General features: G+C 37.4%; 2 protein-coding genes across 7 annotated transcripts in view; one reads left to right on the top strand and one right to left on the bottom strand.

Annotated features, from left to right (window-relative positions):
* The window catches only part of inppl1b (inositol polyphosphate phosphatase-like 1b), a 40,235-nt gene that overhangs the window by 1,044 nt on the left and 24,742 nt on the right, over positions 1–14,449 (top strand). For 3 of the 5 annotated variants that reach the window (XM_088080961.1, XM_042492980.2, XM_042492978.2), the window contains exons 1-2: positions 7,046–7,185; positions 7,988–8,096. In XM_088080961.1, the coding sequence (XP_087937087.1) occupies positions 8,089–8,096 (8 nt within the window). In that variant the 5' untranslated portion in view covers positions 7,046–7,185; positions 7,988–8,088. Of the gene's footprint in view, position 1; positions 56–3,007; positions 3,120–7,045; positions 7,186–7,987; positions 8,097–14,449 lie in introns of those variants that run through there. The other 2 variants (XM_042492979.2, XM_088080962.1) reach the window with 1 other exon arrangement.
* Positions 2,581–9,502, bottom strand: arr3b (arrestin 3b, retinal (X-arrestin)). Of its 2 annotated transcripts, XR_015777248.1 has the most exons (16): positions 9,397–9,500; positions 8,840–8,872; positions 7,721–7,751; positions 7,504–7,564; positions 7,364–7,408; positions 7,003–7,196; positions 6,798–6,857; positions 6,633–6,709; positions 6,371–6,506; positions 6,195–6,279; positions 5,478–5,550; positions 4,424–4,561; positions 4,176–4,253; positions 4,059–4,082; positions 3,621–3,953; positions 2,581–3,068 (listed from the first exon to the last, which is right to left on the bottom strand). XR_015777248.1 is itself a non-coding variant. In XM_088080963.1 (12 exons), the coding sequence occupies exons 2-12, from the start codon at positions 8,845–8,847 to the stop codon at positions 4,420–4,422; spliced, it is 912 nt and encodes a 303-aa protein (XP_087937089.1). In that variant the 5' UTR covers positions 8,848–8,872; positions 9,397–9,502. The 2 variants fall into 2 exon arrangements, 1 of the variants encoding a protein (XP_087937089.1); XM_088080963.1 differs by lacking the exons at positions 2,581–3,068; positions 3,621–3,953; positions 4,059–4,082; positions 4,176–4,253 and having other exon boundaries at positions 4,420–4,561; positions 9,397–9,502.

Genomic DNA, 14,449 nt, shown 5'->3' with positions numbered 1-14,449 from the left:
GAAGTGAAATAGCACAACCAAGAGGCCACTGCTGAGAGACAACAGCAATGAGAAGGTAAAGCCTTATTTCATGTCTATTTCATTGGGATATACTGCTTTTTCTCTAATGTGACCAATAAAGTATATTTTAATACATCTTGGTGACAGGAGGAGTAAACATTTACACACAGCAGGCCTACAGCACAGTCACAGTTACTCGGATTTAGCTGCAAACATTTTACTAAAGCTAAGGGACTATTCTTTATTTATCAGAGGAGGGGTTTGGCTGGGGTGCGACTTTGCCTTTTGTTTTTATTTTGGTCCTCCCCAGAGCCTGTTTTTTAGTTGCAAGTCGGAAGTCGATAATTCCGTGTCGGTTTTCTGATTTCTGATTTTGCTACATGCAGATTCATTGATGTAGGTTGCTAACGGAGACGGGAGGAGGAGGCAAGGCAAGGCAGCTTTACTGTATAACACATTTCATACAACAGGGCAATTCAAAGTGCTTTACAGAGCAATAAAATATAGGAGGCTAGTAGGCGACTAGATGCTCACAAAGACTTCTATCAAACACAAATCAACTGAATGGAAATGCCACTAAAAAAGTGGTTATATCAGATTTTACAACACAAACGTATAGGCTGTATATAAAGATGGACAACATGACAGTTCCCCCAAAGTGTAACTTTTCAATCTCAATTGCCCCCTGGTTTCTGACTGCAGTATAGATAGATAGATAGATTGATAGATATACTTTATTGATCTCAAAACTGAGAAATTGGGGTGTAGCAGCGCCATACAGTAAGAACAAAGAGAAAAGAGCAAGCAATATTAATAGAATATAAAAGGAATACGCTTAAAAAACTAAAAACTTAGAGACTATACATATATACAAGTGTTAAGTGTGGAACAGTATTTGAATAAATAAAAATAAAGTCAGCAGTGTAGAGTGACATGGAGCTAAGACCAGAGTTTAAAGAGCAGACAGAGGTGAGTTATTGTACAGATGAAAAAGGTCAGAAAGCCCGCCCCTCCATGTTAGGGACATAGGTCAAACTAAAAACTCAAAGTATGTGCCAATGTTTTTTTTTCCCCCAATGATGGTTTCTGACACTGAAGGTAGTTTTAATCACCCTGATGTCTGTTTAAGTGTTTGTTTCTATGATAAGTTTTTAATGGGGGGTTAAGGTTTTAATGGGCTGTTTATTTATACAAAAGGTATTTTCCACCATGATTGACAGCTGATGCTCTCACATTCGATGGAGCTGCTTTCGATTGGTCTGTTTTGGTAGTAACTCCCCCACCACGGACATTGCTACTGCGCAGAATCCGGCTCTCAATGACATCGCCAGCGCAAGATGGCAACGCCCCTATCTCACATATTTTAACCTCACTTAAGCAGAGTGGGTGAGTGGGGGCTTTTCGTCCATCCATTTATACAGTCTATACGAACAAGTTATTCTGCTTCCCATTCACCGTGTGCTTGCCTAAGTTTGCAATTTGGAATCCCGACTTGAATGGCCGTTCCACTGAACTTTTTCCGAGTCGGAGATTTTTTTCTCCAGTTGCGAGTATGGAACGCAGCATTGAGTCTCCCTGAGTATCTTGGGAGAAAACGCATGACACTACCGCCACCAAAAATGAGTTGTTAGATTTTTAAAACTTACCCTATTTGAAAGTTAAAGTTTAAGATGAACTCCTGGAGTTGAAAAAGCCTTGTTTTTCCACTCTTGTCATGCATGCTGATTATTTTCTGCAAATGGTTTATTTTTGGCAAAATGTTAAATGAGATGTGATATGAGTGATTTTGATGAATTATCACTTGGGTTTGTTTTGTTTTTCTGATGGAAGCATTCATCCCACATAATGTGTTTTTAGTTCTGTTTTTTTTTTTTAATTTATTTATTTATTTTTTTACAGTTTTTGGCTATGATAAAGGTATAATTTTGGTGAATTTGAAAGTGTTTTCTTTAAAAGTCTGTGGTGGAGGTAAAATAAATACAAATACAGCATTTAAAGTTATATGCTACTCCCTTTAGGAGAAAACAAAATAAAACAAAAACACAAGTCCCTCCCAAGTACGAAACAAATTATTTAACATGCCTCACCGCCCCTTCCAACCCCATATGTAATGAACAGTCCCTAAGTAAGATGGCTAATGTGTTTTGTTCTTGTACAGATTTTTTTTAAGGGCAAACATAAAAGAAAGAGGCAGATGAAGAGGAAGGCTCTCTAAACTAATGGTTTTCTATGTGAGTCACTTTTGGAACTAGTGTGCCATATAAAAACCACATCGATGTGCAGCAAAAAGATAGCTAATTTTATAGCTCCTATCTTTAACCGTGGGATTCAGAGCAGTGCTTTAGAGCAACTTTAAAAAAAATGTTTGTGTGTCAGTAACTGTTCATTTTAACCACAAATGAAACATACACCATAAACATAAAAAACTATTGCATCAGTGAAAATGATGATCTTAAAAGCTTTGATAACTTTTACATTTTTTGTACCATGTTGCTGTAATTAGGTTGTTGGTTTTAAAAACAAAATATAAGTCTTGACAAAAAAAATACCCAGAAAAAAAATGTACATACTCAAATAATTGGGGAAACAAACAATGTGTTTATTAGCTTCTCGTCAATAAATCGTGACACAAATAGGAGTATTTTGGGGATATTCATTCCCACAGCTGTCCATTCAGTCAAAGCATCTCGTGGCTCTAATGACACAGCAATAAAGATAAACACATAGAACGATAAAAAGAAAAGTCTACACTCTATGCTATGAGGCAGTCCCTTTGACGAAGAAAAACGGACAAAGCATGTTTATTTCTATTCATTGCTATACTGGAATTCAGACCAATGTCTCATAGAGTTTAGACTCTTTTTCGGGTATTGTTATTTAGCTCTCAAGATTATACCTAATAATGATTTATATGTACAGGGGGAAAAGAACAATTTATTGACTCAGTGACACTTTGTGCTTTTCTTCACCGATGCTGAGTTCCTTTGTGCTCTGTATTCTCTGTTAGAGAGGTGATTCTCCTTCGCTGGAGGTCTCAGTCCTCCGTGGTCTCGATTGAGATGTCTGCCCTGTTGGTATGAGAAGAAAAGCTGATTCTACGAGCCCAACTTAACACCAAGGTAAATCATGTAATGCATTTTATCCAAATTTATGTACAGCAAAGGCTAAAACAGGTAACAAGCAACTATTAACTTAGTTAACAAATGCAGACTACCTGTTTTTTTTCCCCATGGATAATATGAGATCTATATGTAATGCATGTTTTGTTAGCTATTGTACAACTTCCCAATTAGCAGCGGGAAGATTTAACTAAAATAATTTTTTGGGTGGAGCAACAATTGCTGAAATGTAATATTTCATCCAAATGTAACATAGTTGTAGGGGGGAAATGGTGTACTCATTCATGGACCTACACATCTAGGCGTCTTTCATAAGACCTTATGCAAATGCTCATCTAACAAATGAAACAATCATTTGATTATGTCTTTTTACTGATATACGTCATTAACTTAATCGAAAAATCATAGTGCTCAAATTAGTTGTTTTTTTTTTCATAGTAACGGCATGCTTTGCAGCACCTTGAATAAATGTAAGACGTATCGAATCTGAGGTTACCTCACCTGAGCTAAAGAGGCCTTTAATCCAATACGCTGTGGTTCATAAAGCACACAAACACACAGGAGAAAAAAATATAAGCAGCATGTCACAAACATCACAAACACAGGCGAATACATGTCTTTTCATAGAGACTATATTATACTTACACTTCTGCTCAGGATGCAGCATTGACATGCAGTAAAAGGATAAAAGGGGGAGAAACATGGCATAAAACATGTTAATTAATTAATACTATCTAAGGAAGTATTTAATTGGCAATTATATGCAAAGACAGACTGCACTCACCTGCAGGTTTCGGGGACATGAGAGTAAGAGGAAGCTCCACAGTGACATCGCTGAAGAAAAAAAAGGGTTTATTATTAAAAATATACAGGATTATAACTTATATATTATACACACCGATAAAACATGAGGACAAATGAAGGAAAATCAATATTTACCTTGCCGTTAGGCCACCCAGCAGGCTTTTGTTGAGAGAAAGCACAATAAAAGAAACTGTTAGTCTACACAATTTTAAGTATTTAGCTGTGAATATTTTCTATTCAGCTGACCCTTACCCTCCGCCAGACACCATCAGATTGACCTTGACTTTATAAGAGATGACGATTCCCTGCATCTCCTTATCTCCTTGACTCCTGTGAGGAGACAGGAATAGTTTACCCTTCTGTGCCTGAGGATTTGGTCTAAGACGTGTTAAGTGGATGACACAATGTTGAGTTGTATCACCACCACCACTCAATAAGAGGATGAAAACCTGTCCTGGGCTCAGTGTAAGCCCTTTGATGAGAAACCAAGAGTAGCTTACAGGGTGGTGGATGCGAGGTGAGTGTCCTCGTCTTTTAGCCGTCCGTCCACTGCAAGACCGCGCTTCTCTTTGTTGTTGGCCAACAGGGGAGTTATTTGGAAGGACTTCTCGAATGTAGAGTTGGAGTTAATTGTTTCCCTGTAAAAGGCAGTGAAATGTAGAAATAAATAATAATACATGCTTCGTCAATATTTGTCTTAATTTGTTTTTTCCTAATCCATGCTGAAATTTAACTTTAGCAATGTATTGTTTTTCTCAGTGATAGATAGATTCATTGCCATTCTGTTGCCAGGGCAACCATTTGATTTTTCACCTTTGACTGAAAAAAATCCCACCACAAGATTAAAAAAAATATACATTATGTAATGGCGACTGACATTTTTGTGCATAAATGTGCAATTTTTTCTTCCTTATTTTGCTCTCCAGACAGATTTTGGCTCCATCCAGCAGCTGCATACAGTTTATCTGAAGCCCCTGCTCCCAGATAACTACATCAAGATACTACATCATGATACATGACCAAACGGGGCATGTCTGACCTATTATAACTGACAGGACTGCAGTTATAACCAGATCAGAAAGTAACTTGGCTACCGGTAACTTATTGGTCACTTATGAGATAAATGTCCAGATTCATAGCTGCATATAAAAATTTGGCGATTAGCGCCACCTCCTGATTACAATAGTAACGTTTTCAAAAGACCCAGAGTTTTTTTTAATATCATCAAAATATCACGTTTGAAAGTTGGTTAATTATCTGTAATAAAATGCATAAAATGTTGCAATTCTACCTGCTGTAAGGAAAAATAAGTTTTTTGATTTTATAGTTTTCTTGTCAGCTGACATTTCAATAGGAAATATGCTTGGACCCGTTTCAAATGTCTGCTGTCAGGACTGAAAGGGTCTGCAACTTTATTGATTAAATTTAGGGGTATGGATGCGAGGATGTAGTCTTTATAGGAAAGGATTCCAGTTTAATTTGTCAGAAAATTCATGAATTATTGAAGCTGAATCTAAATTTCTGGTAATAAACCTCACTTGATGAAAGCCTTACCCAAACTCCTCACTGCAGACTGCCTTGGTGTAAGTGTCAGATGAGTAAAGCACCACGCTTGTTAGCTGCTCAACTAAAAGAAAAAAAAAAGTAGCTCCGTTAGAGTGATCAGCTAAAATGTATAACTCAAACATTTAAACACTCACAGATGTACTGTAACCCTTCCTCATATTCTTTTTCTCCTTTATGAGCCTTTATGAGCACAAATACACTTCGTTAAAGTGGAAACAAGCAGCTTCTCAACTTTTAGTGTTTCCAAGTGCCATCATTGTTGGCGCTACTGACGCAAAGACAACCAGATTAATTTATGTTTTCCTCAGAGTCCAGCAACTACCACAGTTTTCACAGTTACTTTGGTTGTTTCGCTGTTTGCCATTTAAACTTCTTTGGATAGTATCTGCGAAGACCTTACATTCATTCTCTTTCGTAACTGGAGATAGTTACTGATAGCTACCAGAGAAAACTAAAGCGCTCCCCTTCCTATTTTGGTTGTGCAATAGTTAACGCATTTCCTTTATGACGTAAATTGAGCTTTCAGTTTTCTGGGAGTTTGTACCCAGTGACAGACAGAATTGCAATTTGAAAGCCAGACTCATAGAGTACCAATTTAAATGCTAACAGTGTCATCATTCTATAACAATCAGCATTTACTTCCTAATGATGAGTTAAAACAACAAAAATGTCTATTTTCACTTTTACACATTCTTTGCACCTCACCTGAAACTTTGATTTTCTTCACAACCTTGGTGGTTTCGTTGTTGATTTTTACTTTCACAGTGATTGGATCTCCGTGGTAATAAGTCTAAATACAAGAAAAGGAATTTATTTGGAATAATTTAGCACAGGTCATGTATATAAAAGGCCAAAAATACAGTATGTGAACTTCAATGTACCTCTTTCTCAAGGGAGGCCTCCAGGTGAACAGGTTTGTCACTCATCATGAACTGCTTAGCAATGTCAGCCTTGGGTCCAGGATTGTTGGTTCCTGGTGCAAATTGTATTTTGCGAATCATCAGACGACATGTGTCCCTAAGACCAGGAAAAAAAGACACACAGAGAGGATCAGGTTAGCCCTCTACATGTGTCCTATATTTTGCTAAAATTGCAAGTAAGAATATGGGCTGACAATATTGTATGACTGTGAGCATAACATACTTCTTCTCAATGACTTCATCTGCATTGTTGGCTGCGTTGGCAACATATGCTTTAACCTCAAAGTCCACACCGCAAGCCTACAACAAAGCAAACCCAAATAAATGATTTGTTTGTTGATTTCAAGAGTGAAATGAAATCTATTATGAAAATGGACAGTAGTCGTACCTTGCCAGAGTCATTTGGCGCCGGCTGTAAGGCGACTGAGCATGGGAGATTTGTTGGCATCTGAGACAAATAGAAAAAAGGCATATTAAGGAATAAGGATTTTGATGACTGGAAAGTGAAGATGAAGATTGATCAGTCTGATATTTGACTGTAGGGGAATGATTTGATTTGTTTTAAAAGGAGGGAGTGAGTTATGATTCCTCACCTGGAAGGAGAAAGGACATCCTTGTTCTCCAACTTTCTTCATGAGGGATTCCTGCATTGGTGATTTGGTTGCGCTGTCTCCTGTTGGTGGATACACCTGAACGCGCTTTATCCAGATGTCTCTCCTGAAGGACAGCCCGATGACGTCCAAGTCTTCGCTTCCATAGCGGAAGGCACAAGCAAGGTAGACAAATACTGCGATGGAAAGAAATTATATTTAGTGTAGTCTTTGTGTTCGGGCTGAACAATTATTTGAAATGTTATGACAATTGCAGTATGGACTAGTGTAATACCAAAATCGACAGAGGCGCAACATTCTTTACAGACAAAACAAACACTGACAGCAAATTAGATAGAAATACCTTTTCTGCCATCAAGACCAGAGGGGTCCACTTTAACAACACCGTCTGCAAATCAGAGGAAAGCCAGTAGCATTAGATTACACAGAAACACTGTACGGGTGCACACTTAAGGATGTATAAACAGACATTGTGCCACGCACCAACTATGTCCACTGAATCCACATGGTCCACAAAGTCTCTCTTCCCCAAGTACAGGGCAATCTGGGAAAAATGGAGAAAAAGAAAAAGGTTACGCCTCCACCAAGGTTACAAGAGTTTGAAAGTTATTTCTGGAGGTTGGAAGAGCAACATACAAAATGCACTCCTCCCTTTGCCCGAGAGGTGCCCTGTAATGACTATATTATAGAGGCCACTTACATGTCCGTTACCGGCGGTCTTCTTAAATACCCTGAAAAGAGAAAAGAGAGTAAAAGGCAGTGAATCAGACCGTTATTTCCTCATTTTAAACACTTTTAGACTCACTGGATGTGATACGATTTTATTTTTTCCTTCTTTTTCACAGTAACTTTCAGAAGTTTTTTTTTTTTACAAAGTTTTTTTTTGTTTTATTTTAACTTCTGAAGTGGTCTTCAGCAGCTGTGTTGTGCAACGACCACCTCTCATAGTTGTCATTTCCAATTATAGGATATGCCCCCACCCCTCGACCCCACTCCTGCATGGATTAGTGCTCAGGATGGAAAGGCACCTGCTGGCACAAGTGTCTAATCTTGACATAAGACACAATCATGATTTGGTAAGTCAATACATTCTACTTAATAACATTTGTAAAGTGAAAAAAAATCCTGTTTTGTTTAAAAAATCCATGCATGGCAGTGACTTGGCTATTCGACTCATGGAAGTGGTTTATAACTGAGACTCTCTCATACTAATTCATAATAATCATAATAAGAGTAGGCGTGTTATATTGGATGTTGAAAATTTCGTAGCAAAAGTGTGAAATTCTGAATTCTGAGTATGCCCAAATTTTTTTTTAACATTCCTAGTGTTACATAACCTTGCGAGTGTAATCCCTCTGCTTCATGCACACAGCCATAAACACAACAGGTAATCCTTGGTGGTGTTTGCCTCTTTTGGGTGAGGGCCAAATAATCCTGTTAAAAAAATTCTCTTGTCTTGTAAACCTTGCTTCCACGATCAAATCCACCAAATCCACCCAATCCACCTTAATCAGGATTTATCCAGGACCCAAGTGTTAGAGGTGTGGCAGAGACTCGAGTGCATGCCTCTGCTAAGACGTTAAATTGTTACATATACTGTAAGCCACTGGGCTTTTTTCGTGTGAAGTTATTATCCACTTTGATCCCTGAGCGGGAAGGTTCAAAAATCAGTTTACTGAAACACAGTATCAGACTAGTGCATAAAATTAAGTTAAAGTTTGGTGTTTTCTGTGAATTTTAACCACTAATGTAAACCTGTCACTATGTCAGGATAGCTGCTGAATTAATAAGCAAGTAACTAAAAACTGTTGATACTCACTTTGACATGTTGAAGCAAAGTTATAGATCCAGTCTGCAAAAAGAGATGAAAAGACTAAATGGCGAAAAGAAAAATACTAAAACACATGATACTGATAAACTGATGACTACTTGGTGCAGTGGTTATTTTTTTGGATTTAATGTCATTTTTACTTTATTTTTTCTTTTCAGACAGGCTTTTTCTAAAACATTAGAAAAACATATGTCATTAAAATTTTACATAATCTACTAATCCAAGAACATTAGTGATAAGATTAATTCATAATATACTGTATGACTGTTGCAATATTAGAATCATAATTACTAATAACTTCTTGCTGTAGTAGAAAGAGTTTCTGTCTGATTTTACAATTGATTAAGCAAAATAATCAGGAAATAATATTCCTCAAAATTCTTAAACATGTTGTTCTTATCAGATAGTTTTAGCAGTCAAAGCAGATTTTCCTGTAAAGTAACACAAGTGGCACATTTTCAGTAAATACTGATGCTTTTCTAAAATTATCATTTCAGTATATTTCCAGTTGTCCCGTTGGTCAGCAAGCGAAACGTCTCACTTACCGTGCCTTCAGTTCTGTCAATGAATGTGCTTTGCCGTCCTCTGTAATCCGTCACTGCTGACGGACACCGCGTAGTGTGCGCAAGTGAGTGAGTGCCAATCACTTCTTCCCGTTTGCTTTTATACTATGACCCCCCCGACCTCGGTGCCCTCCCCTCAGCTTATCCAACCTGTCAAAGAAGGCTGTTACACAGAAAATCAGATTAATTCATTAGAACTTTACTGTTTTAGTGCTCAGCGTGTGTAAAAATAATGCCGTTTATGTGACTTCAAGAGAGTAAGCTCTGAGACGTGGGCAGTTTAGAAGGTGGGATGTATATAGAGTTCAATATACAGGCAATGCCTTGGAATGACATTGTGTTGGTTCCTGGGTCTTTGTTGGTCTTTGGATCAATCTCATATTAAGATTATAGTGTATGTGCTGCAGGACGCGAACAATATTGTATACTCCACATTTGGAACATACAGTATTTTCCTATAGCGAGTGCAGGAACAGAGATATAATCATGAATGCAATCAGCCTATTAAATAATTTCCATGCTGTTAGCTTTGAGGTGCTATTAGAGCCTCACTTAAGGTTAAAGGATTGTGTTGTGAATGGACTCTGCATGAACGTTCAAGGATTTCCTCTCTCATAGCTTAGACAGGAGTAGAGTGGTATTAGTTGGATTTTGGTTGTTACGGTAGCTGGGACGACAGATGGCTCCTGTACCGAGCTTTGTACAATCTGTGCTTGTGGCAGGTTTACAGAAATCAAAGTGACCTGCTGACTTACTGCTATGCAACAAGGCTTTACAAGTCCTATCACTCTTATTACAAAATCATCACATCAGTAAATTCTACTGCTTATGGTTGTCATTTGGAGAGAAAGCTGAGGTTTAACCCAGATCTGAGGTCTTTTAGAGGACCCACATTTACTGGCAGTCACCCTTAGAGGATCCAGTGGCATACAGAGAGCTGTAGAGGCACATCCAGTAGATTTGTGGAGGATCTTGTCACCTCCTCAGCCAGCTGTAATTGATTGATTAATGAGGGTGCTGAATGATGGGTTTTGAGGATGGATTGTGACACCCTGGCAGCAAAGGATAATGAATTAGATTAGTGGATGTGTTGTTGGACTCTGTTCAACTGTCGTATGGGGACAAGGTTTGAGATCTCTTTAAAGCTGTCTACACAAAACAACGCTGCCGTATGTTACCGTGGTGTATCATCAGCCAGCAGCACACACGCAAATACACAGTCAAAGCTGTTTAATGGATTAAACATACAATATGATTTTTTTTTGTTGCCAGGGGCCTCTCAGTCAAAACAATAAACAAAAGATGGACTTTTATGATGTTGCAAAGCAGCATGGGTTTTGGGAGTTGTTGCACAGATGAGTTATCTGTTACAGTTTTATTCTTGTTAAATTTAGTCATGTTTATTCACATTATGTCATTTCATTCTGATGAAATAGCTGCAAGTTTTGTAAAACGTGCTATCTCAGCCATTAAGTGAGTTGACTACCCGTACAGCTAATGTAGCTGATGACGATCCGTCGTCAAAAAATCCATTCCAAAAATAACTTTGAGCATGGAGAATGTTTTTCTAAAGTTGTAACCTTGCTGGCATGAGCAGCGCGTCATAGTAGCACATTGTAGTATGTCTGATCCTTCTTAACTCTCTGACGCATCAGCTGGTGTTTCCCAAAAGTGTGTGTAAAAAAGCGGGGGTAAAGGGGATATGCCATTGACAGGTGGCCAAATGAAGAGAATAGAATTAAATAAAATTACAGATTTATCTGGGTTTGAACATTGGTAGAAAGATTTGGGATAATGTAAGTACACAACCCAACAAAATATACAGGTCTTGTCATTTTTAGATATTTTATCGCGGATGTTACATATTATATCTTTAAAACTTCTCTCTTGATCATTCTACAGTAGTGCTCTACATATACAGAAACTTGCAGCTTTATTTTTATATGTATAACTCCAATGTTCTGTTGCAAACAATCAGTTTTAGGAGCATGGTGATATGTGGGAGCAGTGGCTCCTTTATGTGAGATATGAGGTGTTTATGTAACACCAAAATCACAGCCACATATGAACAGAATACAGAAAACATACAGTGCTCAGGCTTATCCTGTCAAGTCCATCTGCTACCCAAATTTAGAAAAGAAAGTTTGAAAGAGAGTCTTAAGAGAGAAACACAAGAAAGAGTTCCTCTTTTGAATATCACATAGCTTTGAATATCCATTTTAAAATGTTCATCCATAGAGACACAGTAGCTCACAAAACATCACCATCCTGTTTGGGCTCTCGTGATCTCTGATGAGCTCTAAAATGCCAGTTAATAACCATAACAACAATAAGTTGTTTTTTTAAAATTATTTTTTAAATGTTAAATAATTAGTTTTTAAATGTTTAAAAGTTTATTTGATATATTTTATTCATCTTTTTTTCCTTTCACCTTATCTATCTTTATTTTGTTTCATTTGTGACAGTGCATTATATTGTTGGTTGTTAAAAAATATTTTAAAAATTCTATTTAAATAAAAATACTAATCAAAAGCTCTTCCTGCTGCTGGGGGACATTGTTCTATTTTATTTAAATAAATAGCCAGAATGCTTCTATTTACCTCGATTGTGTGTATTCTATTATTGGCATTCACAGTCATTCTGATACAGCCTCTGAGCGCTTCACTTGACAAACGAAACCACATCTGGGTTGAAAGGAAACAGCACTGCCTGAAAGCTTTATACCTCATGGGCATCTAATTACAGTTGATTTGTCTTGTTAACTGACACACTCCTTCAGTGCTAAAGAAATGCTGATGGTGTATTCATACATTTATTTACAGGCCTGTTGGGATTAAGGTTAGTTTTATTGTTAGCCATTTTATGTGACGCGCAAGAATAAAATTAAACTTAACTCCCCTTCATATTAATTCATCTAATGCACTAACCAAGTCACAGTTCAGCGCATGTGTTGGGATATAAAGTATTACCCCAACATGTCATGATAATGATAATCATAGTGATGTACTGTTTGTTATATGATGTAGTTACTGTACACAGGTCTGTATTTTTGTTTTCCCAATTAATTCTACCCAGGATAAAGACACTAAAAAAAACTAGGACAATCTTATTTTCTGTCTCTCTTGGAGGTTTCTCCTTCCAGTTTTGTCTGTGTGAGGTTACATACTCTCACATAAGCCCCTTACACTTAATCTGGTGCCATTTTTGGCATGCTCTTTATATAGACAGTCAACATTAACTGTCAGAGGGACTCTTGACTAGTCTCGGTGCATAACAGCACCGTGGTATTACCACTTCTTAACAGCGCAGTCTTCAGTGTGTTGCTAAATTTAGTCAGTAGTGCTGTGTTTGTAGCTAACAGGGACAAAAACTCGATTAGATGCTGAGCCAATCAGTGCTTCCTTATGACTGATGGTGAACTGTGTGAAGAACTGTCGGTGTAACCTTCAGCAGAGATTTGTTGTTAACCATACAATAGTCAGCATCACTGACTTCAATGATTAATGTACCTCAAACACACACACACACACACACACACACATACACATACTTAGTATGAACTGACACTGAGCTTACCTGTGCTGCAACTCCCATGTGCCATTTCTCCAGCCAGCTGCTGCTCAATAACGCAACTCAGCTGATGCTCTAACTTTAAAGGGTTGTTGTTGCCATCAGTTGGAGAGATATGCAGCTATTATGATCACAATAAGAGCACTTATTGTCCACTAATTTCTTAGTCACAGCGCGGTTTACGGTTGTGTTGTTCTTTTAAAAGCACAATTCAACAAATAATTATCTGCATTGATTTTGTTGAACTTTAATGGTTATGTTGTAATATTTCTGAGATTTTAATCAATACCTTCTGTTTAAAAATGTATTTTATATTCATAGAGGTCAGCTCCTTCCTTAACTAATTATTATTGTGTTACTCTTTCAGATAAACTGCATTTTGGCTCACATGTTATGTAATCAAGGCCTGGCTTGCTGCCTGGCCTTGATTACATAATACAGAGTAATGTTATGTATTTCAATGGAGGTAATTTCAGTACCAACAAAACTTAAGCTCTTTAAGCATCTCTGTCGTCCAGATAGGGTGTCAGACTCCAGTAAAATCAAACAATGCTAATTATATTCAAAATCTGATCTCACAGCCGGTGTGGAAGATAAAAGTGAGCAGGTGGTTCTTAGAAATTGAGTACGTCTTGCTGTCTTAGTGTCTGTCTCAGTATTATGTCCAATCCAGTGCTTGCATAAGCAGAGCATTTGGTAGAATTGGATGTAGAAGAGAGAGAAAAAAAATTGAGTGATTTTGGCACTAATGGTGGTAAAGTTTTGTGGGTTTTGGTAAATGTTATAAGCCCTTGTGCTCTAATTTTAGTGAAGCCTTTCTGATTCTTTTCAACCAAAGAAGACATGACTAAATTGCTCAGTAATCCATCCACTTTGGTTTCTCAAAACCCACAATAAACAGAAGAAGTAATATTAACATATTGTAGGGGTCATGTTGCCATGGGTTAAAGGGGACCTATTATGCTTTTCCTTATTTTCTGTGTTGCCTTCCATATATGAAGTCAGAATGACCGACGTTCATATTAAATGTGACAAACATTTTAAATAATGAGGCATACATATGTAAATAACAAAACAAACAAAAAAACACACCATTTTCAATACTTTGTTTCTAACGTTTATCTTTATATATGTGTGTGTGTGTGTGTGTGTGTGTGTTTGTATATCTATTAGCTACTCTAGCAGCATGGCTCTCTGGGGATGGTAGTGTCTTTCGGTTGATTGGTCCACCACACTGGTCCAGACTAAAATATCTAAACAACTGATTAAATTGCAAATACACTTTTAGAGAGACGTTCATGGTCACAAGACAATGAATCCCACCAACATTGGTGACATATCCTCTGGCACCACCATGAGATTGACTTGTTTGGTCTTCAGTGAAATGTCTCAACAACTATTGGATGGATTTCCATTAAATTTTGTAAAGACATCCATTGTTCTCAGAGGATGAACACTAATGACT

The sequence above is a fragment of the Plectropomus leopardus genome, chromosome 8 (genome assembly GCF_026936395.1).
Source record: "Plectropomus leopardus strain MGB_pleo_1.0 chromosome 8, ASM2693639v1, whole genome shotgun sequence".
In the NCBI taxonomy this organism is placed as follows: domain Eukaryota; kingdom Metazoa; phylum Chordata; class Actinopteri; order Perciformes; family Serranidae; genus Plectropomus; species Plectropomus leopardus.
Note: the sequence above shows the minus strand (reverse complement) of the source record. Positions and strands in the feature narration are given on the sequence as shown.